Source organism: Schistocerca americana, chromosome X (genome assembly GCF_021461395.2).
Source record: "Schistocerca americana isolate TAMUIC-IGC-003095 chromosome X, iqSchAmer2.1, whole genome shotgun sequence".
Lineage (NCBI taxonomy): Eukaryota > Metazoa > Arthropoda > Insecta > Orthoptera > Acrididae > Schistocerca > Schistocerca americana.
Genome location: NC_060130.1, coordinates 391,997,258 through 392,025,102, shown reverse-complemented (window position 1 = coordinate 392,025,102; position 27,845 = coordinate 391,997,258). Strand labels below are relative to the sequence as shown.

Sequence of the window (27,845 nt, the reverse complement as noted above, 5' to 3'; positions counted from 1 at the left end):
ATTAACCATTCTTAAAATACATGTATTTGCAAGTTCTTCTGTTAAGCTATTGATATTTCAGTCAATTAAGAGAATAGTATGATTGGAGGCTATGTTTGGTAATACATTCTTTCCTTCATATTTATACTTTATATTTTCAGTGCACACCTTTGATGTATCGCTCCCTTGCTTTTTAGGATTTTACTCACATGTGCAAACATTTAGGTGAAATTCATAGAGCCTATCTTGTTGAGCTGTTGGCCAACTTCTCGTAACCCTTTAACATTTAAACCTTTCTTGATTCAGTGAATATTACCCAGTCTGTCACACTGTTCCCTAATACCACTATTTATTGTGTTAACATGTATATCGCTTACTGATCTTCTGTGAATAATACCACTAATTACCAGCCGGGAGGTTGTGCACACGTTATCGCTGATTTAATCAGGTTCCATGTTTCACTTAAGGTATCTTTCTCACTGCTATGTAAGTACTGTCTCTGTGCTGCAAGATGTCTGTTCCGAGAGGTGTGAAGGGTGATAAGTGTTCAGGCTGTAGTATTGACACCAACTACAACGCCTACAAGCTGCTGCAACTTCTGCTGGTGTGGAGATAGTAAGAGTTTGTGTCCACATGGATTAAAACACAGTGTTCTTGTTTTCTGCTTCTTTTCCATTTTTGGCTGTGTTCCTTTTCATACAAAACATGTTTCTAAAATCTTTGTTTAGCAGATGGGATTGAATTCGAGTGCAATCGTTGATCTTGCAGTCTGGCACAATATTTTTTGACCATGGAGTCATCTATTATCATGAAGTAATTTTTGTGATATCCTTTCTTTGCTTCAGTTTCTTTCTTGATCTTTTGGCTATAGGTCAATGTTATCTATTTATATTTATTTGCAGGCTATGAACTGAAGGAGTTCCCTCTTATTTCTGACTGCAGTCCATGTGATTGTGAACTTTCACCACTTCTTCATGTAATTAGTTGCTTTCTGCATACACAGGATTCTGTTTGACTAACTAACTTAGTATGGGCTTGATTAAATGTTAAAATTTCTGTTTTCAGCATTTCAGCATCATCTTGAAGCAATTTAATAATTTCTTACTTCAAATTCACTAAATGTGTGCTTTTGCACATTTCAATACATAAACAGGATGGACACACCCATGAAAACTTACATATTCACTTTCACACACTTACCGTTTAGCTAGCAGTTACATTTTACAGACAAAATACATGTCATGATGTGTTCTAAACATTCTCTACATTTTAAATTCTTTAAGTATTTTTTTGTTTTGTTTTTTTTTTTTTTGTTTTTTTTTTTTAAGGACAAAAATGTGTTATACTTCTTTATTGGGGTAATCTTGAATAGTTACTTCTCTGTGAACATTATTAGGCGAGTACATTTCTTTTAGCAACTTCAGTTCTTCCATAATTATGTGCTATGTTATGTTATTGCAAGATTTGTTATACTTATTACAAAGGTGAGTAATATGTGCTATTAATGTTGTCGTATATTTGATGCTGTTAAATTGAAGCAGCTCAAAGAGACCTCATTTCCTAATGAAACTAGTGCCCACATCTTATATGGGGAAATTGCTCAGGAACATAATAGGTGATATCATGTTTTCCATGATGGTATAAATATGTGTATGTTGTAGTTTGGTTACTGGAAAGCAACCATCGTTGATGGAAGTTCTGGTGTGACCATGTAGTACTAAATATCCACAGTGTAACCAACTAAGTATAAAAATGTCACTTTCTTTTCTATACTGTACTCCTCTAAAAATATTTTTCTTTCATATTCTTCTCAGTTACCAGTTTCACTAAACAGCTGATTAGTATATTTGTTACAGATCATAAGAAAACTTTTGAAAGTAATTTTTGTAGCTTGTCATGATGTGAAGGTGAATGGTCGCTGCAAAAAGTGTGATATATGTTTTGAATTTTATTCATTTCTTTGAGAACAGCTTAATTTTTGCTAAACTTTTAATTATTTCATTTGCAGATACATATTGACTTCAAACGCCAGTGTTTGGAAATGACTGTTGAAAAACTACTTGAACAGTTCGTTTTGACGAAGTACACTGGCTTGGAAAGACCATGTGAGTTGAAAATAACTTTTGTGTGAGTCTTGGCACCATTGTTTATGACAACTATTAATGAAAAATGGCATAGTTAAAGGTGTTTGTAGAGAAATTTGAGATGCACTGGATATGGAATGTTTTTGTGTCTCCCTATATGCTAAGTTGAGATAGTCTGCTGGTCATTAAAAGGGCTTGTGGAAATGTTTTAAAATTTGCAGGCTGTGTAGGTAAGAGACAATGAAATTATTAGGTGTGCAAATGATTTACTGGCTGTGATATCAATCTGTAAATTCCATAACCTGCACATTGGGCAAATGTATTATTTTCTCTTAAAATATACAACTTAATTAGGTCTTGTTGAAGATTGACCCATGCTCAGTTAGAATTACAGGCAGATCCTTATGTATTGGGACTTTAAGTTCTTTTTCAGAGAATCTCTTGTCTTTTTGTGAGCAAAAGAAGATGCAATTACACTGCAGCCACTCTTGCTGGGGAACTGTTGCAGTGCGTGTGCGTGCGTGCAGTGGGATTGTTTTTGGTCAATTTTTTGGCTGTTCAGTAATACAGTGAGCAATAGTAACAATAATTCGCAATGCATGCAAAATGTTGTGCTACTGCCATAGCACTATTGTAGAATACCACAATGATGTTCTATTACTATTCCACTATGTAGTTCAAACTGCTTTGATGTTTATTATTTGATTAACAGTTCCTTAACAAGTGCTGTCTTTGTAATGCGTTCTGTTGAAGGAATTATATCTTTCTTTATCAAAGTTTTTGGCTTTATATGGATCATTATAATACTGATGTTTCTATTTTAGGTGCAATTGAATTTGAGGAGTTTAGTATATCAGGGCTTTCATCCATAACTAGTCAGGCGCAGGATTCCTCAGAAAAAACAACAAATGGTGAAAAGCCTTCAAAGAAAGAAGGTAATCTAGATTGTGCTGCTCAGAAGCCCAAAGAAAGCAAAACATCCCGCCGCACTACCTCCCTTCTGAACCTCTTCATGTCTAGCTCCCAGGGTATGTGTGTTTCAAGACGTTTAGTACTAAGTGTGCAATTTCTGTTAAAGCAGTGGGTTATTTGACAGATTCTATCCAAAGCTCTTTATTGGTGTAATGGCTCGGCAACAGTGTCTGTGCAAGTTTTTGTTCTTTGTTATGCAATTCTTCTATTCAAATGAATTTCTGTTGCAGGAAATTAGAGCGTTAGCAATTTTTTATACTGTATTTGGAGTGTCAGAGTTTCAGTTTTTTAAATATCCGAGGTATGGCTTATATTAGGTTTTAAGTGATGCAAAATTTGGGTCAATTAAAATAGCATGTACTGGTGAATGTTCTAATCTTTTGAGTTCATATTGGTGTGCTTTAAGATTTTGTTATTTATTTTTGGTGCTTATAAATAATTAATATTTTTTTGTTGAAATCTGTTGTTTCTCAAATTACATTCTAACTGTGTGTGTGTGTGTGTGTGTGTGTGTGTGTGTGTTGAGGCACTGTGTGGTATCTCTTTCCAATAACCTTCCAAACCTGGCTTAATGCACCATCCTAAGTCTCACAGTTAACTGAGTATATGGATGTTACGGAAATCAGAAAAGGATGAGAAAAGGTATTCTGCTCTTTCCGTACAACAATAACCATCATTATTGTTGTCACGATTTTTTCAACACTAGTTTACCGATAATAAGGGCTTGTAATCATTTTACAAAGCATTGCCTTTCACTTGCAACTTAGAGTACTTATCATTTCGTATGGTGCAAACAAATCTCTCTTGTTACTGCTTACCGTTCCGTCTTTTCTCTGCACTTCAGAATTCTTATTTCTAATCTTTGATACATTACACTGAAAATTTTACACATTTCAGGGAATCAAACTTTGTTGGTAATATGTTAACATTGGTCTACCACAGTTGAAAAATAAATCTCTGTATTTGACGGTATGTCACTAGACATCTCTATCTATCTCCTCCCCCCCCCCCCCCCCCCAAAAAAAGAAAAATTCCTGTCTGCCCCCCCCCCCCCTCCCCTCCCTCCATTGCAGCTCAACTAAAGTTGGCTGCAGTCCTTTGTGTGTGGGGCACACTAACTGTATAGGAGACCATATAAACAATGTGTTTCTCTCTGCAGCTCAGACCGAGCATATGCGTAAGAGTTCTCCAACAAAGATGGTTTCAATTCAAGTGGCTCTTTTTGCCTATCAGCACTTCCAATGCACTTAAGGGGGTACTTAAATAAGAAAGCTTCAGAGTTTTTTTCTTTGTTTGTCAGTCATGCTCATTTTTGTTCTTAGTAATAGGAAGAAAGATTAGGGTGTAATTTACTATTGACAACAACCTGAAATTTTTCATACAGGAAGAATATGCCGAAAGAAATACTGTCAAAATTTTAGTTGCTACAGTGCACTGCAAGTATTTTTTAAGAACCATTACTCATTTTTGCTGCCCAAAGAACCCTTTTTAACAGTGTTTTGTACAGCCTTTCCTGCCTGGTGCAGAAATAGGCGAACAATCAGAAGCAGCCATGATGAGAACGTTGCACCGTGTAGTGCAAAGTCCAGTGTGTACACTCGTCAGTTTTAAGCTCTTAAACCATACCAGAAATGTCTCATATCTTTTTTAAAATAACTTGCAGTTCATATTGTCAGCTAAACTGTCCCAAATGTAGTTGTTACATGGGTGACTAGTAGAGGAAAGGAAATAAAGGCAGTGTATGAGGTTACATTACAGATGACTTCCATCAGTCTGAACATCAGTGTGTTGACATTAAATATTTTATAATAATTCCTGTAACAGAGTTATTATGATGATTTCTGAATAATGTACAATTTCCTAACAGTGAAAAAAGTCCTTGGTTATTTCCAGTAATTGTCACAAAAATGTGAAGAGTCAGTTGGATGATGAAAACAAACATTTTCTTTGCAGCAGGCACACCTGAGAAAGGAAAAATTAATACATTTATGCATGTCACAGTAATTACTAGTTTTATTTAGTCAGAAGTGGGATGGAGAAAGAAACAGTTTTAATCTGCTAGAAAGTTTCATACTGGGGCACACCCAGCATCAGAGTGAAAATTTCATACTAGCATTGTTGTATATGACTGCACAAGTGATTTTGTCTTCCTTTCATTCGAAATGATAAAAGTTTGGTTTGCATGCAGCTCTTGCACAAAACCTGACTTGACTCACTTTATACATAAGAAGCTTAGTCTTCATGTGAGTTATGAATTTCCCTTTAGTATTAACTATTAATCACATCTTGTTTGTGCATATACCTGAAGTAAACTTCATAATTTTGTGACTTCCTTTTCCATATAATTTCCTGGATCTGTTAACTAAGTCAAAGAAACTTGGAAGTCGGTAATGTTACTCACAATTCAGAAGATCCAGTCACGTAGAGCTCCCTCAGCAACAGTGCATTGACTCTCATGGGCAGTTCTAAATCATTCTAATAATTTTGGCATGTATTTCATACTTCGTGTAAATCTTTGTTTCATATACACAATTCATGTTCAGATTTTATGAAATGGAACCAGCTTTGCGCACTACTTAACTTTAAGCATTTTCTCTCTCCAATATGCAACCAGAAAATTTACAGCCTTTTCATTGACACTGAAAGCTATAATGGTACATGTTTTCTGAGGGCTAGGAAGGTACTGTGTTTTTGTCCTGGACTGCAATTAGCACACAGAATCGTTAGTTATTTCCTGTTTCTTCTAATGTTTTGCAAAAGTCTCGAACCTCAAAGAAAATTAATTCAGTTTTATCACCGTTTGAAACATTTAGCGATACTGCAGAGGCAACTGCTAATTATTATGGATGTTAAATGAGTTGCAAATTTGATTGAATAGTAACTGCAAAAAATTGTGTCGGAGGATTTGTAATTGGAAACTGAAGTTCATTTTACAAATTACAGTCTCGTTGTGCCGTGTTATCTGTTTAGTGTTGTGCTCTCAACCAAGACTATGCACTCACAGTGTTGTGCATGCACTGTCTGCCACAGCTACAACAGGGCTGTACTTTCCTCAAGCCACCTGGTAAGCTATGAATTTGGCAATTTTCAACTTCATTTTTAAATATTTGCAGTAATAGTTTTGACATTGTGTTTCTTTCAATGTATTCTTCTTGAAAAAGAAACCATGAGAGGTTTTGACATGTCAGATTGGGCAGCGCCCTTGTCAGATAGTGCAAGGAGAGCATAGAAAATTAGTCGTGTCCTTTTCAAAGGAACTATCCTGACATGTGTCTTTGTCCATGTAGGAAATCTCTGTGGCCAGCCAGGGATTTGAGCCCCTATTCTCTTGAAAGCAGGTCCACTGCCTTAACCACTTCACCATCTTTCTTGATTTTATTTCTAAGTTGCTCACATGTTAACAAAGTGAGGGCAGAATACACACGAGTCTATGGGCAAATAATGAAGTCAAGTAGACATAAGTAGCTTGAAGAGTGAAATATTAAATTGTATATCAAGAATGAAGAAATAATGAACAACTAATACACTAGCGTAAAAACTTAAATTTTTAATCGTTATAGGAATGTTCTAGTACAATGTAAATAGTTTTTGATTAAAGGAGATCACTCACCAAAAAGCAGGAGCTTCAGTTGTCAATAGGCACACACAAAAAGAAAGGAAACTTGCTAGTTTTCGGAGTAATCCTTTCTCAAGTTAGAGTAAAACATACATATGATGGGCCACCTGGATGAATACTTTGCAGGGTAATTTCAGGCTTTCAAGCTGATCTATGTAGTATTCCTGTGAGGGGACAATGCTGGTATCATTGTACATTTATATAGGCATACTTTCTCTGACAGCATACAAAATGAAAAGTTCATTAGTCCTTCGTCAGATTATAAATTTTTATCAGTAAATTGAAATATCCAAAGTATTAGTTGCAGTTGTAAATAATTTTGATATCAGCTGCATTATGCATTTAAAGAATGCATATCTGAAAGAATAGATATTGTAAAAATAAATTTTAATATGTTCTAACACGCAAGCTTACAGGTGATGGTGTTCTGTTGTACTGCACACAGAGCAATGTATTTCAGAACAAAATGTAAAATTCACCAAAATTCAAATCATTATTCCATAACTTCCCTTTAAGTTTTTGCGACTTTTACACAGAGGATGAAAATTCCTATTGTTTAGTGTTTGAAGATTGTTAGAAGGGCATTGTGGTTTATTGACCTTCAGACTGCTATGCAGGTTACAGCTGGACCTGGTGTTAAACTTTTTAGTTTCTGTGAATAAAATAACAAATTTAGAATTTTGAAATTTTTTTTAGTGTGTTACAAAATTAATCAGCTTCATTACCATAAAAGACTTGTGTAAAATGTTCACTAAATACGGCTGTAAAAAAAAACAAAAAAAAACCTCATAGCAGTTCATGACTCATAAAATTGTCTGCATATTGAGAGTTTTCTGTTGGCTGCCTTGTGTTTTTCAGTTATTCTAGTATGCTTTGTTGGCTGCCTTGTGTTTTCTGGTTATTCTAGCATGCATTGTTGGTTTGAAATTGCGTGGAAAAATTTCAGTATTCTTTCAGTGTGTATTGTAAGTAGTAGTCATGTTGAAACAGAAAGGTGGAACTTTTGATTTAGGTCATTCTTGGTATGTGTAGAAAGTTATGCAAATAATAAATGACAGCAATGATAAAGATGAATAAGAAACAAATGTTGAAAGTTTGAGTTCAGAGACTAAAGATGCTTTAGAATGAGAAGAGGAAACTCCAAACATACAGGAATGTGGAAATAACAGCGAGGGAGACGATAAGTACTATGTTGTGTGCCTCGTTACTAAAACAGGTATGGTATGGTTAGCTGACTGCAAAAGACAACTTGCTGGACTGCACACAATACAATTATTGTGCCTCCTAATTTGACCACCCCATCTCAAGGTATTCAGTCAGTGAACGAAGCTTTCAAATTTTTCATTGATGAACATATGGCACAAAATGTTGTAGCTTGCACTAATGAAAAGGCTCTACGTTCTTATGATGAATGGAATGCAAAATACCTGGATAAACACTAACAGCATGCTACATATACTAATTAAATAATTGCCTTTTTAGGCATTATAATCACATGAGGTTCCTAAAAGCTAAAAGGGACTCTGTAGAATTTCTTTGGATCACAGACCCTCTCTACAAGAGAGGCAATTTCCTTACCACAATGTCTAGAATTAGGTTTCAACAGTTGTCATCATTTATTAGATTTACTGATGTCAATACAAAGACCAAAGAAAAAGGAACTGATAAATTAGTAGCAATTAGAATTATTGTTGAACTTTTTGTTATTCACTGCAAATCCAACTATAGTCCTGATTCACATGAGAGTGTGGATGAACAGCTTGTTTCCTTCAGAGGATGCTGTCCCTGTAGAGTGTAAATAAAGTCGAAGCCAGCAAAATATGGCTTTAAAATCTGGGCCAAGTAGATGTGAACTCAACATATTGTATAAACTTAAATGTTTATACCAAAAAAGTTTGAAATTAAAGTGAAAAAAGGGTTAACATTGTCACAACAGATAACTTCTTTACCTCTTTTCACTTGCACAAGAACTTTATAAGAAGAATCTGACCCTCTGTGATAGCTTCACAAAGAACAAGGCAGATATTCATAAAGTTATGCTTCCTAATGCATTATAACATGATGGTTCCGATAGCCTAGTGTTGCACGAAATTATCTGCTGATGAAGGATGTCGGGCAGCTCAAGAAGGTGCGATGATGGGTACAAAGACTTCTTTATTGAGGTTTGATTTGTCATTAGCAGATGGCGCAGAGAACATGACGGCACCTCTTGTCATACTCCCTGGATGGCAACCAAGTGTGGGGTTGCCTTTGGCATCCAGATGCTTTGGCAGCAGGCAGCAATTGATGCTCATGCTGAGGCAGAAGCTTTGGTGTTCACCTATTTCACCTATTGCCAAATAGTTTTTAACCTTCAAGAGAAATTTTTCACTGCTGAAATATAACTTCATGGAGAAGGCTTACAAAACACAAAGGGAGACACCTCTTCTGACCAAGAAGATTCTCATGCGTGCTGTGCTAATATGGAATTCTGAATTTTACACATGCATGATTTAATGCAAGTAGAGCATCCCAGTTATTATGCTGCAAGTTCACGTAGTAGCTTAACATCTTTGCAATCATTCGATGAGCCTTTTCTGTTGGACTGTGTGCCTGTGGATGTAACACACTAGTCTGAAGTTTCTTAATGTGCAGTGACCAGCATAAGTACTTTGTTAAAATTGGACATAAAATTTGTCCTTTTGTCAGTTACTATTGTCTCAGACATTCCAAACTTGAATATTCACTGGTTTACCATTGCATGTGCTACTGTTTCAGCCTGCTGGCTTCGTATGACTACCATACAAACAAAACAAGAAAAATGATCGCTTATTGTCAAAACATAACGGTTTCGTGATGGAGTTTGTGCAAAAGGTCCAACGCTAACCACCCCAAACATCTGAAATGGTTTGTGTGTCTTGAGTAGCCTTTGTAACATCATCCTTCAGTGACTGAACACTGCCCTTTGTGTGCATGTCAACATCCTGTCGTCATGTGCCTTACCAGTAATATTGCACTACTGTGCATTCCGTTACTCTGTGACCAGCGTGTCCTTCTGAAATGGAATTGTGGACCTGCCTGAACACTTTGTTTCGCTTTTGATGATGTTCATCTTATATCCTCCCTTCAAGACACTGTCCATTCTGTTCATCTGCTCTTCCAGGTCCTTTGCTGTCTCTGACAGAAGTTCAATGTTGTCAGCAAACCTCAATATTTTTTATTTCTTCTCCATGGATTTTAATTCCTACTCTAAATTTTTCTTTTGCTTCCTTTACTGCGTGCACAATACACAGATTGAATAACATCAGAGATAGGCTACAACACTGCCTCACTCCCTTCTCAACCACTGCTTCCCCTTCATGCCCCTCAACTCTTGTAACTGCCATCTGGTTTCTGTACAAGCTGCAAATAGCTATTTCCTCCCTGTATGTCACCCCTGCCGCCTTCAGAATTTGAAAGAGAGTATTCAGTCAACATTGTCAAAAGCTTTCTCTAATTCTACAAATGCTAGAAATGTAGGTTTGTCTTTCCTTAATCTGTTTTCTAAGGTAAGTTGTAGGGTCAGTATTGCCTGAGGTGTTCGAAATTTCTATGGAATCCAAACTGATCTTCCCTGAGGTCAGCTTCTACCAGTTTTTCCATTCGTCTGTAAAGAATTCATGTTAGTATTTTTCAGCCGTGGCATATTAAACTGATAGTTTGGTAATTTTCACACCTATCAACATTTGCGTTCTGTGGAATTGGAATTATTATATTCTTCTTGAAGTTTTAAGGTGTTTCGCCTGTCTTATACATCTTGATCACGAGATGGTAGAGTTTTGTCAGGACTGGCTCTCCCAAGACTATCAGAAGCTATAATGGAATATTGTCTACTCCCGCGGCCTTGTTTGGACTTAGGTCTTTCAGTGCTCTGTCAAGCTATTCACGCAGTATCATATCTCCCATTTCATCTTCTTCTACATCTTCCATTTCAGTAATATTGCCCTCAAGTACGTCGCCCTTGTGTAGACCCTCTATATACTCATTCCATCTTTCTGTCTTCCCTTCTTTGCGAACTGGTTGCCCACCTGGGTTACTGATGCACATACAAGTGGTTCTCTTTTCTCTGATGGTCTCTATAATTTTCCTGTTGGCAATATCTATCTTGGCCCCCTAGTGATACATGCTTCTACATCCTTACATTTGTGCTGTAGCCATCCCTGCTTAGCCATTTTGCATTTCCTGTCAATCTCATTTTTCAGATGTTCGTATTCTTTTTTGCTTGCTTCATTTACTGCATTTTTATATTTTCTCCTTTCATCAAATAAATTCAATATGTCTTCTGTTACCCAAGGATTTCTACTACCTCTTGTCTTTTTACCTACTTGATCCTCTGCTGCCTTCACCATTTCATCTCTCAAAGCTACCCAGTCTTCTTCTTCTTCTTCTTCTTCTTCTTCTTCTCCTGTATTTCTTTGCCCCGTCCTTGTCAATTGTCTCTGAAACTCTGTACAACCTCTGGTTCTTTCAGTTCATCTAGGTTCCATCGCCTTAAATTCCCACCTTTTTGCAGTTTCTTTAGTTTTAATCTACAGCTCATAACCAATAGCTTGTGGTCACAGAGCCCACATCTGCCCCTGGAAATGTCTTACAATTTAAAACCTGGTTCCAAAATTTCTGTCTTACGATAATATAATCAATCTGAAACCTTCCGGTATATCAGGGCCTCTTCCATGTATACAACCTACTTTCACGATTCACAAACAAAGTATTAGCCATGAGTAAGTTATGCTCTGTGCAAAATTCTAGCAGGCGGCTTCCTCTTTCATTCCTTACACCCAGTCCCTGTTCACCTACTACTTGTCTTTCTTTTCCTGTCGAACTCCAGCCCCCCATGACTACTTAATTTTTGTCTCCCTTAACTATCTGAATAATTTCTTTTATCACATCATACATTTCTTCAATCTCTTCATCGTCTGCAGAACTTGTTGGCATATAGACTTGTAATACTGTGGTAGGCATGGGCTTCGTGTCTGTCTTGGCTACAATAATGGGTTCACTATGCTATTTGTAGTAGCTTATCTGTGTTCCTATTTTTTATTCATTATTAAACCTACTCCTACATTACAGTTATTTGATTTTGTATTTATAGCCCTGTATTCATGTGACCAGAAGTCCTGTTCCTCCTGCCACCAAACTTCACGAATTCCCACTACATCTAGCTTTAACCTATCCATTTCCCTTTTTAAATTTTATAACATACCTGCCCCATTAAGGGATATGACATTCCACCCTCTGATCCGTAGAATACCAGTACAATTATATCATCTAAATACCCCATACATTGCTTCGGTTTTAATTTCACAACACACTACGTAAAAATTGCTGGAAAGAAGCTGGTGCATTTTTCGCCCTAAAAGGCATGTAGCGATATTGGTAATTACCAGAAGGGGGTTTGAATGCTGTCTTTGGCCAGCCTTCATGCGCCATCTGTTGACTGATAGTGTCCATTTCGTAGGTACATAGTTGTAAAATTTTGACACTGGACCAGATTATTTAATGTTTCTGTTTTCTTTGATTTACGTACTACAATCACCACAGAACTAATGTACTTTTCTGCCATCTGGTGATTTGCCCCCCCCCCCCCCCCCCCCCCCCCCCCCCCCCCCCCCCCTCCCAGTACAGTGTCGACAGATGCTGACAAAGGGCTATTACTTTCATGATTCTGTCTTGCAGCTATTGACTCTTAAAAGTTGTGAACATTTGAGGAGCATGATATGGTTTCGAATAAGCAGGTGCTTCATTTACAGTGGGAATATGATTCTGAGCTAGTGGCGTAGCAAGCAGTGGGCCAGGAGGATCAAATAACACAATGCATTCTTTTAAAAATCTCTCTATGTTCCTCAGTGTCTTTCACTTCTAGATGTGGTGCTTTATTTCTCAGTGCAGTCAAATTGGCACTGTCCTGGTGTTCTGTAATTTAAAGTGAAATCCCTGCCCAATTTGTCTGAATCTAGTTCTTTCTCAATTAGCTATCGAGCTATCATGTGATAGCTGTACCTTCTTATGCCCAAGGTTATCAGTGCTCAGCGTCATTACTTTGCTCCCTTAAATTTCCTGTACATAGAATAAACTAGGATGTGCAGAACAACCCACCTTGTCCAGTTCTTCATTGTCAGATAAAGATTCTACAATGCACAGAGAATTTACTGGCAGATCAGCTCCCACCTCAGCCCATCTTATCATTGTGGTACCTTTCGGTACTATATCCCGTGAGTTGACTTCAAGGGATCCTGTAAGCAGTTTAGGGGCTGCATCTGGCTGAGAGGTGAGCCTTGTGACAGTAACAGTATTCCAGCCATAGAGTTAAAGTGAAACAATGCTCTGTTCTGTTCTACTGACACCATTTCAAGTCAACTCTGGTGCGATATGGACCCAGAAAATCTAAACCGAGAATGACTTAGTCACCATTGCCAACTACAGGAAAAACTTGTATGTCATCTCAGAAGTTACCTTCCCCCACTTGGAAACGTACTACCATTGAACCGAGAGAATCTACAAGATCCCCTTCTATGCCGCGTAATGCCCAGTATGGCAGATTTAATTTCACTTTATCAATGGTGCCCTTGCTTACCACAGATGCCTGAGATCCGGTATCTAATAAAAATTTGCATAACTTTCTCTCTATGTAACTGGTCAGAAAAAACATCTGCCATTGGTTTCCCACATGTGCTAACTCATTGGTAGCGTTGTTGAGTGGACACTATGCCCCTTGCCTTGTTTAACTACAAGATGCAGAGTATGCCCCATGACATTATTTGTACAAATAATTGTTAGTCATTTTATGGAAGAGAGTTAACAGCTTGTTGTTGACATCTAATGAAAGGAGTTAAAGTAACCGCTCATTGTATATTTATGGCATTGTGTTGATGACAGGCACATAAAAATGGCAGAAATTCTCTCCAATCTCCATGGAAGAACATCACTGAGAAACTTTGCAACAGTTTGCCTTATTTATCTGTCTGTGAACCAGTATACACCTCAGTTGTGTTGTGAGTGGTTACCAGGGCTGTTCCAAGGGAATGGAGAGCTAGGGCCTCACCAAGAGTGCAGACACTGAGTGGTCAGAATAACTGATGGTGGAAAAGGATGAGTCCAAGAACTAACCGGGCAAGGTATGAGATTTCTTTTGCGTACAGGAAAAAGCCTTTCCCTTGGCTCACGACTGTAACACGCAGTGTTGTTACAGGGTCATTTTTACCAAGTGGCATCGTAAAGTAGTAGTATCACTAATATGGTTTGTGCCACAATGATGTTTTTGATTCACCCAACTACCACATACCCATCTTGCTTCAATAACTAATTTCTTGCTGCTACTTTGCTATGGTGTTGTAGGAAGCAGATATGCTATTTGACTGAAGGCTTCCTATTTTTGCCAGTTTCCTGCCAACTGAAGGCCAGAGCAAGACATCAGTTGAGGAAGCAAGCAAAAATTTAATATACTTGCCCCTCCAGTCAGTACTCTCGCTGCTTCCAAGTTACCTGGAAAATGTACAGCTGATTTTGATTCCAAACATAGCAGATATTAAAGTGAAGCTAGTTAATGAAGTAGCTGCTTTCAAGTTCCAGCTGAAACAACTGATGGATGAAGAGCATCGACAGCTTCCCATTTGAATATTGTGAAGGTTTTTGAAAGAATGGGTTAAGAGATGCTTATCCAAACATCAAAATACCTTAGTTGATACTTAAGACTGTCAGTGACTGCAGCATCTTGTAAACACAGCTTTGGTAGCTGTGCTAGAGCCATATGATTGCTTCAGTACAGCTCTAATGGTTATTATCTTTACTTGTTCCAGTATTCGTTCTTCACCCAGGACACTGCTGCATCCTATTGTTATGCTTAAAGTTCATCAGGGCTGACTGTTGGTGGATGACATTACTGGTGAATTTAGTTGAGAGTTGATAACCACAATCCACAGTAATGTAAATGGCCTTTCACAGCCTTCCAGTATCATTATTTTCATCATGTTGAAATAATTTGCCACATGTTATAGCAGTATTATGAATTTTGTTGGTGTTAAATACTTTCAGTATGGAGTTTTATTAATGTTGCATGCCTAATTACCTGTAACCACATACATTTACTGATCGATTTTCATGACAGACATACAGATTAACTTGTTCTGTCACATTCTTTAATAAATTTTGCACAGGTTTTTGACTTTTGGTCAAAATTTTTGTTATTATATTACATGATTTTTTAATATTTTAGAAGAGGCCAAGACACATCCCTGCCCTCCCTCCCCCCATTATCCCACCCTCCAAATCAACATAATCATTGAGAGAAAAAAATAGCGTTCCATATTAGCATTTATATATTGAGTAGTAGAGTGTGGACCCTCGCACAGAGCTGTCCAAGAACAAGGTCCCAGTGAATGTGGTTAGCCATTGTCATATTCTGAGCACTGAAACTGATGCTTCCAGGGGAATTTTTGCAGATGAACTACAGACATTATATGCTAAGACGGAGTTTTACGAACCACCATGGCTAATGGCACAGATTACTGCTGTTGATACTGTAACTCTGCTTTCATCGAAAAAGAAAAGAAAAAAATGTTAACTGCCATATTCGTGTGGAAGAAATGAATACTAATAAAACTATTTCATTGTAGGATGTTCATAGGGTATCTGGCAGGCTGAAAAGCTCTTAGTACTAGGTAATATGTGATTTGATACATGAACTGTATGTAACTGAAAAATTGGAACAAACTCGACACACCTTGTGTTGTTGAACACCAGGGAGTATTGCTGTGACATGATTAATGTATTAATTGTAGATTTTGTTGTTTTTTAAGTGGTATTTCCTAGAATACCTCCACCAAGTTGCCAACACTAACTTCACTAATAAATTTGCTGTAGCTCACTTCATATTACAGGCAATGAGACTAGCAGTATTTGCATAAACTTCTATGGTAGATTGTATTTTTAGCCATATCTTTTCATTACCAAGCAGAACTAAAGAAAGGAAATGTGTGTGTGTGTGTGTGTGTGTGTGTGTGTGTGTGTGTTTTGCTTGACACGGTATGTCCTTGTTGGCAATCTAACAATTCTGTTTTTGTTCATTGAATTCATATTGTAATTTTTTGTTTTTGTTTGTATGTTTTGCTTAAAGTATGGACTATTTATGTGCTGCTCGAGTGCTATTTAATGTGGAAAATTATTTTGCTTTTGATTGGCACTAACTATATGACTGATAAAAGTGTACTTTTATTCTGCTGTATGTAAATTGTTCTGAATGCTTTGACCAAGGAGAGTGTAGAAGTGAAAAAATTACAGGTACCAGAATGTTTTCCTTTCACATCTGTGCTAGTGTTCTACTCCCCATGTGATTTCATTGTGGATTTTCTTAGAGTTCTTCAATTCAGGCTGCCCAGAAAAAGGTATACAGTGCACAAGACCTGGGCTATAAGAAAGGTAGGGTACCATAATGAACATGTATTAGTATTGAAAGGATGAGGAAAAAAGAGTGCTGTGATTATTTTGCTGAGGGAAAACTAAGAATCAAGATTTTGTCCATCTGGTTTTCAGTTACTTAAATCCACTTGACACACAGTACAGTGGGCATACACTTCACTATTACCTATTATGTTCAAACGAATTGGCAGATTACCACTTACAGAAGGGCCGAGCGGTTCTAGACGCTGCAGACTGGAACCGCGCGACCGCTACGGTCGCAGGTTCGAATCCTGCCTCGAGCATGGATGTGTGTGATGTCCTTAGGTTAGTTAGGTTTAAGTAGTTCTAAGTTCTAGGGGACTGATGACCTCAGAAGCTAAGTCCCATAGTGCTCAGAGCCATTTGAACTTACAGAAGATAAAGCAGAGGTCACAAGCATCCCATCATTTTTAACTGCATTTTGAAACATGCCATGTAGTATTTCTTATTTGTCAGACTTAGATTGTTCTAATTCTAAACTGTAAGTCAGTGAACATTGAAACACCCTCTAATCAAGATTTCACTGATGCTTGGAGAACACTCCACTTGCTGCACCACAAGAACTATTTTTTATGAACACAATGTCAAATCTGCATTTTTATGTTTTAGTGGCACAATGAATGATCCACTTGCTTTAAAGTGCCTAATGACAGAAGCTCTTTCTTCATCAGACATTTTAGCTGTATACCTTTCGGCCATCTTCTGAGTGAGCTTACTATGTCTTTCGTATCACTTGAAATATGGCGGGAAGGTCTCTTCTTCTTTTTCTTTAGTGTTTGTACTGCCTGGTGGCAGGCTCTGCTGAGTGGATTTTTGGTGTCTCCATTTTGTTCAATCGTGAGCCATGTCTGGATGAAGACTTACAGCATTCAGGTTGTTGTGCAGTGTGTCAGTCCATCGATTTGTCATCCCTTGGCTCTCTTTCCTGCGACTTCCCAATGTGTATGTTGTCTGTACAGTAGTATCACCCTTTACATGCAGTGCATGTGCAAGCCAACACAGATGGCTTTCTCATGTTTTCTTCTGGAACAGTACAACCACAAAACATTTCCTGAGAGTATCGTTTGAAACTTGATCCAGTTGATTGATGCTGCTTGTCCATGTAAGCATGACCCCTAGTCGTTGGCCTCTTTTGTAGCTGGCCAACACTTGGTGCCATAGAGAGTAGGATAGATGACAGTCCACTAGAGCTATGACTTCAGATCATACTTAAGCTGATGATTGCAGGTGACTCATCTTGTCGTTCACCACTTTATCCAAGCTGTCTGCGTCCTAGCATTGACCTTCTCTGTAAGTTGGCCATTGATAGAGATTGTAGAAATGAAATGCTTGAATTTTGATGCTGTTGGTGGAACTTCCCTCTCAAGGTTTGGTGGCTCAACTTCTCATGGATCTGATGTCATGTACTTAGTTGTCTCATTGTTGAGCCATAGGCCATATTGTGCAAGCCGGTTGTTCCACACTTGTTTGGCACTGGAGATCAAACTTGTCCTCCGCAGTCAACATGACATCAGCGTAGAGAAGATCCCATCTAGTGTCGTATGCAGGTCTGATGTGACAGTGCCCATCGCAAGAATGAACAGCAGTGGTGATAAGGCCAAGCCAGTAGACTCATACTGTGATGTGAAAGTCACTGGATTTGCCTGCAGCTACATGAATGTAGCTTTTTGCTTCAACATACAAAAGCCATACCCTGTTAAGGTGCTCTGGAATGCCATGTCCTTGAAGCATTAACCTTCTTGGATAATGTGATATCTGATTGAAAGACTTTTATAGGTGTAGAAAAGCAAGGTGCTGTGGCTTGTTCTTTTTGCAGTATTTTTCAACCAGCATCTGTGCAACTTGGATTAATCAGTTGTGACCCAATTTTGTGCAAATCTGGCTTGATCCCTTTTGATTTGAGCTATCTTACAAATACTTTTGTCAAGGATGTGTTCAAAGATCTGCATCACATGGCTCAGGAATCTGTGTGGACAATAATTAAAACAGTCAGCAAGGTTTCCTTACTGTTTGAAAATGGCTGAAAGATATGGCCGAAATATCAGCTGAAGAAATAGTTTCTGCAATTGCATGCCCAACATGTAATGGATCACACATTGTCAGATATTTGTATTTTGTTTTCAATATCAGTCGGCCTCTGTAGCTGTGCAATCAGTATGTTTGACTGGCACACAAAGGACTCGGGGTCAATTCCTGGTGCTTCCAGGATTATTTCCTTAATGGAACAATTGGAATAGGATGGATTCAGCCTTGTGAATCCAATTGACACCCTACCTGAATGAAATGTAGGGGTTCCATGGTCTGGAAAGCTTGACAGTGGCAGATAGAATGATGTCCTGACCCCATGCCCCTCCATATTGCATTCAAATGACACCATATGGCAGAAGATAACATGGCAGCAGGTTAGTACTGCATATTCCTCTTGGCCTGATCGCAGAGCTGGCAGTTGCCTTTCGTGGTGTTTCTTTTTTTTATTGTTAGCAAAGAATTATCATGTTATGAAAGATACCCAATGAAGCTATACTTCAAAACTTACTTCCTTTTTGTCTTTATGTTCCATTCAATATTATCTTGATTTTTGAGGTAACACAAGATTAGTTCTCCCTTTAGAGTGGTTGAAGCAGCACTGTGTGTGTGTGTGTGTGTGTGTGTGTGTGTGTGTGTGTGTGTGTGTGTGTGTGTGTTTGGGGGGGGGGGGGGGAGTGGTTAATGCGTGTTTGTTTTTGCATGTGCACTTCAGTGGTGAATTTTTAAGCAGTTGATGCAAACAACATAAAAAACTGTTAAATGCTGAGGATTCATTACATCACATTTTCCTTGCTATACTTGATCAGTTTCCCAATTAAAAGTAGTGATCTTTTCCATTAGATGATCAGAACAAACAGTGTGAATAGTACATAAAAACATCACCAGTAGATTTGGCAACTTGGCATGTTGTATGTTTGCAGGAAGCAGTGGGAACCCTGAGGGTGGGAGTCTTCCCACCTCAGCTCCCACGAGCCCAACGACTGGGGCCGGGGTTCCTCCCACTGGGAATGCAACTTCGCTAGCACGGAACCCTTTGCGAGGATCAAAGTGTAATCTCTCAGCCTGTCACCCTAATAGGATCCTGCTTTTGTATGCTTTGGTTTGCTTGTTGCTTTGGTATGCTGATCTTGGTTGTTGGTGGGACTGTGCTTGCTTCTTCTTAATTTGCTCAATAAATCACATAATTTAGTAATTATAGCAACAGCTTTCAGTTTTACACTCTGGTTTCTTTTTCATAGCACACTCATCTATAAAATTTTGGTTTATGTACGCCTTCACCAAGCTACTCTTGTTGGTATGTGCAAATCTATGTTTTTGTAATGCTTAAGTTCAGCCTTATTTTTCGTTATGCAGACCCTGTAAGAAATGAGTTTCTCTAAGCATTTTGTATTGTAGAACATCACAATCCTGATTTAGGTCATTATAATGTGTTAGTAAGGAAACTATGCTTTTAGGTGACATTAAGCAAATAACTTCAGTTAGTAAACAAGAGGCTATGTAGTTGACTCTTCGAAGTTGATCACCCACTGGTAGTATGTTAGTTTACAAAAAGAGGAAAATTTTGGCTATCAAGTGTAGCCCCATTACTTCAAATGTTGTTTACCCTTCATCTATTACAGTACAGTACAGTATTGTGTTGGTGGAATTATTTGTGTAATACTTGTGGGAGTGCAAGTATAGACATTGAGCCATTAAAATACAGCAGCAGAGTAGTGCATTATCTTGAGACCTAATTTATACAATCAACAAATTAAATTCTAGTTGGTATGCATTGGGAAGTCCACCAAGGTAGTCAAATGTATTAAGTAATCAAGTTTTAGAAGAAAGAATGGTTAAAATCTGTTTTCTTAGTTAGCAGTTAGTGTTTTGGCACGCCAGCCAGGATTTTAAAGGCTTTAAAGTGTTTTCTGCTGTCAATAAGTTTAATGTTTGGGTGATAGGAATTTTTATGCACGCACAAAATATACTCAGATGTTTGCCAATATGTCTAACTCATATAACTAGCATTTATAACAGCTGGAAAAATTTGAAAAAAGTATGTCATCAGTTATAGTAGTCTGGTGGATTAGGTGGGGAGTGCGCAGACTGAATTTAGTTGCTGTAAGCTATACTGTGTACAGTATTCATCACATTGGTGTATGGAGCTTAAAAGGTTTACAGCTAGCCATTATGGCAAAGGTTAATTGGAGGTTATGTTGCTTAAGGCTCTGACAACTATTGTTGCTTTAAACCTTAGAAACAAATGATTTATGTGTGCTGTGTGATGAACATTTGCTCCTGTGTCATTGCAACAGGACATGTGTAAAAACTGTGGAAATAATTTTTTGTGACATTTAAAATGCAGAACACAAGCACTTATTCAATTTTTCATTTGTTTAGTTCAGTGAAGCATCCTTTTTGAAACTATAGCTTCTCCAACTGAAGTGCAGTTACTTTGGCTGGTAAGAAGTTACTAATATGCTCTGACATATTTTAAAAACAAAACAGAGAATATTTTGTATTAAGGAAGACAACATGTGCAGGATGCTGGTGAGTATTTAGAAGCATATATAGACATATACTTTTTCCATCTCACTGCAGTGGAGAAGTGTCAGATAATTGGAAAAAAAGTGATTTATTAGGAGACATTCACAAGGTTGCTGTTCAGTACAAACTATAGGGTGGACAAAATAAAACTGGCATAGAAAAATTTTGTGCAACTTAAAGTAGGTGACCCGAACTACTTACATTATCCACATCCGGGAGGGGAGGAGACCTTAACATGGAAGTTGGGTTTTGGGTGCTATCTTAAGATGTACAAAATATTTTCTGGGTCAGTTTTGTTTTGCCTGTCCTGTATATAAAGCATCAGAGGTTCATTTTCTTTTGTTTGATAACTCTTGTGTTCTGTTGAAATGAATAGCTACATGTCTAAGACACATCTCACTGAAAAAGAATTGATTATATCTGAATTTAGGTGAGGGATGGGAGGTAAGATTTTCATTTGGTTGCTTGACATGAATGCAGTTCGTATTTGACAATTGTTCTGTTAATTCTGGGTATGGAAAATGTTACTTATTCAGCCATTCAATTAGAAAAGTGTAAAGGTAATAGGAAAAAATTAGATATTGGAGGAAATTTAAAGTTTTCAGTTTTTTGTTTTTGTTTGCTGTAGTAAATTTAAAATAGTGCACTCTTCACTTTCGGTGTTGAACTATGTTTATTTCATTTAAATATTTGGCTGTTAGTGTGATGCAGTGGAAGTATTGTTATATGTTTGAGCTTGCTACATTTAGTTTGTAATTGACATATATTAAAACTTCCTTTTTAACATTATTAAGCTTTTGTATCTTTGTCAACAATATTCCTTCACATGATTGCTGCATGCAGTAACACATTTGAAATTTAAGATAAGTATTTATATTTAAACTTTTAGTGGTGACAGAAATAATGTTGATTTCTTTCTCATTTGTTGTAATAAGATTATCATTTTTAAGTGGTATTTTCTAGTGCTCTTATCTTTTAAATGAGTCAATTAAGCAAAGGGTTTTCTTTCCTCTTTTTACCATTGCACACTTTACCACTGACTCTTCAATAAGTGTACTATGAGAATATGTGTGTCAGCTAATCCATCATTCCAAAACTCCTGGCATCTGTTCTTACCTAAATGTTGGCGGGATGTGTTGCAATTTTCTTTTATCGTTAGAGCTTATCATATTAGTTTATAACATAGTATAATTTGCCTGTGATTAATTGGATTGCTGTCATTTGAAACTGTAATTATTTTTGTATATTTTTTATCTTTCTTAATTTTGTTTACAATAATCTAAGGATTTATTGTATTTCTTTCTTTTTTCTTGCTGACCAAATGCGTGGAAAAATGTGCAGGCGACTCTCCAACTCGATCACCCTATTCTAGTCTCTCATCCTGGACCACAGGTTTCTGTTCTTGTTCACTCCCTCTATGCACTTGCTTAGCCACATTCAGCTAAGAAATTAAGTATCAGACTTCTGCATAATGCTTTTGTAAAATCAAAGAATATTATGCTGAAGTAATGAGCTTTCCACGCAAATGGTGATTGTATCACTCAGTCATAGCAGAACTTTACACAAATGCTGCCTGTTTTGCTGTAGTAGAAAGAAGTGTTAACTGTTTTTTTTGTGTGTGTCAGCATTTATTATTTGTATGAACTTCTGAAAATCTAGTCTTTGCATTCATAGTAAACACTGCAAAGTAATTAGTTTTGTGAGCTTGCTAGACATTTTATGTGCATTTACTGCACTACTGGTGTATAACCTTATTTAGACTCAAAGAAACAGGAAATTTTTTACTTGCTTGGTTCTAAAATTACTTACATCCTTCTGTACTATTGTTTCCTGATGATAGCTCTTGTCTTTAGAGGAAGAATAGGCTGTCAGAAACCTATAGGATTTTTGTAGCCAGACATGTATTAAAGGGAAATAAAGTAAGATTTACTGGCTGTTGGCCAAATGTGACATTGAACTATAATTATAGTTATGCTGAATCAACTTATTCCTGCATTTTTGTTGTGGCCTACATATTTCTTATTGTCCTCGCGTAGAGCAAGGTAATGTGAACTGTTCACCAGAAAATTTGCACAGCACAATAGCAAAATGTAATTCTGTTTGTCATAAGAAAGCATATTTCTTTAAGAGTGAACCAGAACTCCTCCAACAAAATTTTGCAGTGGTAGTATGGGCCAAAAGTGGGGGGGGGGGGGGGGGGGGGGGAGGATAGTAAACATGGCCTCTAATAAGCATTCTTTAAGAACTGTCAACATTTATCCAGTACAAGAGATGTTTTTCACAGTAGCAAAGATGAGCATGTGCTCATAGTTCTTAAGTTACGCTTTTTTGAGACCACGTTTATTGTACTTTTTTCTGATTTTTGGCTCATACTACCACCTCTTAAGTTTGTAGATGGATTTTTTGTTCACTCTGTATAAATGGCTGACATTTGCTACTTATGCATTGGTGTCTCTGTTCAAAGAAATGTCTATTTAAAATTTTCAGTGGTTTTCATTGCAAATAGTGAGTGCTAAACTAATTTGATCTGTCATGAGTAAAAACTCGGGGTCATTTGCACTTCACCATACTTACAAAGATTTCTACATCATTTAAAATGTCACATTATTTACATTGATTGCATAATGAGGTTTGAAGTAGAATTAGCCACTGCTTGGCTGGAAACAGTTCAATCAATGTCACGTGTATTCAATGTCCATTCTGCAATGTGACACTGCCACAAGTACTTTTGTGGACGTTTTTTGTAGCAGCTTTACTTTTAGTTATATATATGTGGTTTTCTTTATGCTCCACATTGTCTGGTTACAATATTCTAATTTGTTTTCTTAGTATATTTTGGGTACTCATTTGTTTTCTTAAATATTTTCATTTATTGTACGTCACTTCTTTTAAGGTGAAATTGCAGTCTTGTCAGACTTTTGTTTCCCTGTCTAGCATGCATACATGCACTTCATTCCATATCCTGTGTACATTGTCATCAATCACTACCGAAAAAACTGCAAATTCACTTGACTTACAATTGTACTGCATTCTTTTCTGAAAATGGGCACCATGGCTAGTGTTGCCGTAGGTACAATAAAAAAATGTGGTTTGTTTAGAGCTGCTGCATTGTTTTGACATTCGTGCTGCCAGCATCGTAGCACTGATTCAACTGGTGTCAGTCTAGACGGCGAAGTGAAATGGAATATTTTTAACCAAAAAGTATACATCGTAGTGAAAGGGCAAGTTCATTAATTTGTTGGCAGCATGTACTAGTTTTTGTTTTGTTTTGATTTAAACCAAATATTAATTGCCATTTATGTGATGACTGAAAAGTAGGTAATGGCCACATAAGGCTGAAAAACAGTTACATACTCAAATATCTATATATTGGTTCTTTTTCATAATTTGGGTAATATTGCGTGAAGTTTTCAAGTGGGACCAACACCATTTGACACAACAGCCAGTAAATATGTCGTCCAAAGGTTCTTTTCCATTATCACTGATATACAGCTCACATAATTACTGCAGTGTTCTGAATTAGTTGTAATTTTTTAGTAGTTATGTAGTTGCCTCTTCAGGAGTGCACAAAGTGAACATTTTTTGATAGCCTGTCTAAATATTAGCATTTAGTAGCTTCCCAGTTAGCAATTATAATAAGAAATGCACAGTAGAGTTTTGTTAATCGATGTAAAATATTACAGAATTATGTGTGATTTGCAGGGTTTTTAAGAAGCAGGCGTGAGAAGCGTAAGGAAAAGAAAGCGAAAAAGAAGAAAGATGGCATGGATAACACTAGTAGTAAAGAAGAAAAGTCAGATGTGTGAGTAACTATTAATCATTCAGGTAGGAAATTCACATAGTAGAGTGTCATATCACCTTAAAAACACATGATACATGGGACAACCCTTGATTCAATTTTCCTAAATTGTTAAAATAATATATGCTTTGTGGCTACATTGAAGAAACTTGTTTCCATTCCATTTAAGGGTAGTTTATACTTAAGTCAGAAGTCTCAAAATTTTATTTATAAAAATGGACTGATACTATCTCTAGAGACTAAAGTCTTTGTTGTTCAACTCTTCAGAAAGAATGGAAGTCTTGATGCTTCCAGGGAAGACAAGGATGACAATAGGAAGTCAGAGACACCAACTCCCGAAGTGGATGAGGAGGGCTACTGTATCAAACCTAAACCGGATCCTTGGGAAAATGATAAAGGGAGCTTTTATTCGAGCTCAGACACTGATTCAGGTGAGTTATTTAGAGCAAGAATATATTTTCCTGAAATTCTCCACATATGAGCTATGGTACCTAAATGTTAGATGTGTAATTAATGATGTATGGCAGAATTAGTTAAAGGTTTAGATATGTGGACTGATTATTCATCACCATGTGTCTTAAGAGTGCATAATAATACCTTCATTACAGTGCTGTCTAAGCCTATTCATGCCACTTCTTGTTTTGTTATGTCTATGCACTATGTTTATGTTATGTATATACCTTCTATGGCTTTCCAGGCCTAAATTAATACATATTTGACACAGAACCGCTTAGTGTATTGCTTTACTCTTGCCTTAAGGATCTTTCATTATGTATGTGTTCTAAGTTAATGTTCGACATCTAAGTTTAACAGGACTGCAGCTTTGACTGGCACTGCAATTGTTTTGAATGTCACTGACTTTTAGTACCTATGAGTAATTGTTGAAATTCTTGAAGACAATATAGTCACATCTTTGTTTTTTAACATAGGAAGTTGTGGTAAACAATATCTTTAAAGATGAATGTAGAACATTTTTCAACATTTAGGAGCATAAGTTTTATGGAAACAAAACTGCCACTAACATAGAAAATAAGTACTTTCAAAATTTCAAAGCTACGTCTTTGTTGGGAAGAAAGAGAGGAATGAATACTCAGGATAAAGTATTAAAATATTGTGGAAGCTGTAACAGAAAGAAAATCCCCACTAACTTCAAGAGTTTAGAGAGACATATAATTTAGGTAGGAATCAACATAAGAGTTGAAGAGATGAACTTTGAAGTACATGTTGCAACCCAGTTGTTTTTATTTTCCAGTAAACTTGTACATGACATCCACAGAGTCAGAAGATTTATGATCTGTAAGGAATATGACTAAACTGACTTGAATGCCATCTATTGATATCTTTCAGTACCTAATTTTAAGTCTGGGAAGTAGCTGTCAGCAATCACCTTCCTTATTTGTGGTCTTGTCATAACACCTCCTTCCACTTTTGCATTGAGTAACTCTTGAAACTTCTTTCACAGATATTAAAAGGTATCTAAGTCTTTGTCCAGAGCCATTACGAAATTTATGAGTTCCAGCATCAAATGAAGATGGAGCACGATATCCTTGTCATGATCAATCAGTGGTACATTTTGGCTGCACTCTCTCTCTCTCTCTCTCTCTCTCTCTCTCTCTCTCTCTCTCTCTCTCTCTCTGATCAACTGTATATTCATTGCGTAGTGGTGTTTTTATCTTTACTGTTCTACTTGCATATAAAACAGTTGTACTTGAGTACCTTGTTTTTATTCCCAAGAGTGAATTCTTTCAAACGACCACAGCTACACCGGTTGCATTCATAGTGAGTGTTTTTTCAAGAAGTAGTGACATGCTGTTGTATGTCTCTTCAAGTCTGGCAGAATATCCAGCAAATAGTGATGCATATGTTTCTGGAGATAGTAATATTGTCTGAAGATTAGTCTTATGTGAATGAATTAACAGTCATGAATCTTCAGTGTTGTGTTACACACTCACGATGTTTGATGTCTATACTCCAGCAAATAATGCCACCCATTGCAGAGAACTTCGGGAATTCCTTGTGTCTATGCCAAAAGTGTGAGGTTGCTGTACACAGTACAAACAAAGGATTTTGTAAGCCTTCAACAAAATAGTTGTGCCTTTTTACTACCAGGTCCAATAAGATGTCACATAGCTCAGCAGCATTTATTATGTCTTCAGCATGTTGGTGGTCAGTCTGAATTGTTAAAGAGATGAAAATGCATTATCTTCTTGCATTTCTGAGTCAACAGTGTACGTTTCAATGGCTTTTGATATTGAACAAGTGACAGGATCATTAGAAATTGGTTTAGGAACTGAAGGAACATCTGGATACATCACAGGTGCATGAGTTTTATAAGAGAACTTGGTTATGTTTGTCGTTCAGAAATAAATCTGTGGTGTGGTTTTTGGACTCTCATCATATCAAGAAACTCTTTAGGCCAGACTGTTGTTCTTCTTTTCCTTCTGTTTACAACAGCCACAAGTAGCCACAGTGGACATGGTGACCCCAGTTCAGTGTGATTAAACTTGAAAATATTTCGATGTTTGCATAAATTCTGTGCAAAGGACAGGGTCCAAGGGAATATTCTGATGCTATATGAAAGATAACGAAAACAATAAAAGTATTTCCAGCAAATGGTGTTCCATGAAAAATAGAATTTTATCAGTTTCTTAAAAAGCTTTACATGAAGCTTAACAGTTTTCTGATTTTAAAGCAGCTTAAAAACTGCTTTGTAAGATGTAGATATGAGAACAGATTTCCTAGTTTGTCCATTAGTGTTATTATATTATAGCCATTGCTAACAGTGCAAGAAACATCTTTGAACAGGTGGTGCACTGCCATCTTGTCTTGGTTCATGAATTCAGACACCACACTTTCAGTGTGGGTTCAGAAGATGGCAAACCATTACTGGTAACATGATTGTGGGACACAGATGTGCAGAACACTATGAGAAGATTTTGAATAGGAGAATAATACTGCCCACAAGGAAGGTTTCTAAAGGTCACTGTATTTGGTATCACAGTCAGTGGCCTAAAGCCCATGATGAGCGGACTTATACAAGATTAACTAAGCCTCGTGGTTTGTTGGATGTGAAAATTTTTATTTAATTATCAAATATTGGTATTCTGTTTGAGAGAGAGTGACTACCCATTGAAATGGCATTCACAAATGAGAAACAACACTTGGAATTTGTGCAAAAGGACCTTGCAGCAGTTGGTGTAGAACAAATGTCAGTCTGTATATAATCTTAAACCGAAGTTCTGTCCTGGTTGCTACTGGCTCTAATAGGATATACAAGAGTGTGTACACCAGATAATATTTTAAAATATTTCATGCAGTGTCTTAAATCAGCTCCACAGTTATGCATCAACACTGATGAATCTAACCAGGGAGACAACCTTTGCTGTTC

The 27,845-nt window shown here is 37.1% G+C and overlaps 1 protein-coding gene across 1 annotated transcript in view; it reads left to right on the top strand.

The window, feature by feature from the left end:
- Positions 1 to 27,845, top strand: part of LOC124554738 (F-BAR domain only protein 2-like) — a 280,178-nt gene that overhangs the window by 108,947 nt on the left and 143,386 nt on the right. The window contains exons 6-9 of the mRNA XM_047128385.1: positions 1,988 to 2,084; positions 2,888 to 2,998; positions 24,361 to 24,460; positions 24,725 to 24,888. Of these exons, the coding sequence (XP_046984341.1) occupies positions 1,988 to 2,084; positions 2,888 to 2,998; positions 24,361 to 24,460; positions 24,725 to 24,888 (472 nt within the window). The remainder of the gene's footprint in view (positions 1 to 1,987; positions 2,085 to 2,887; positions 2,999 to 24,360; positions 24,461 to 24,724; positions 24,889 to 27,845) is intronic.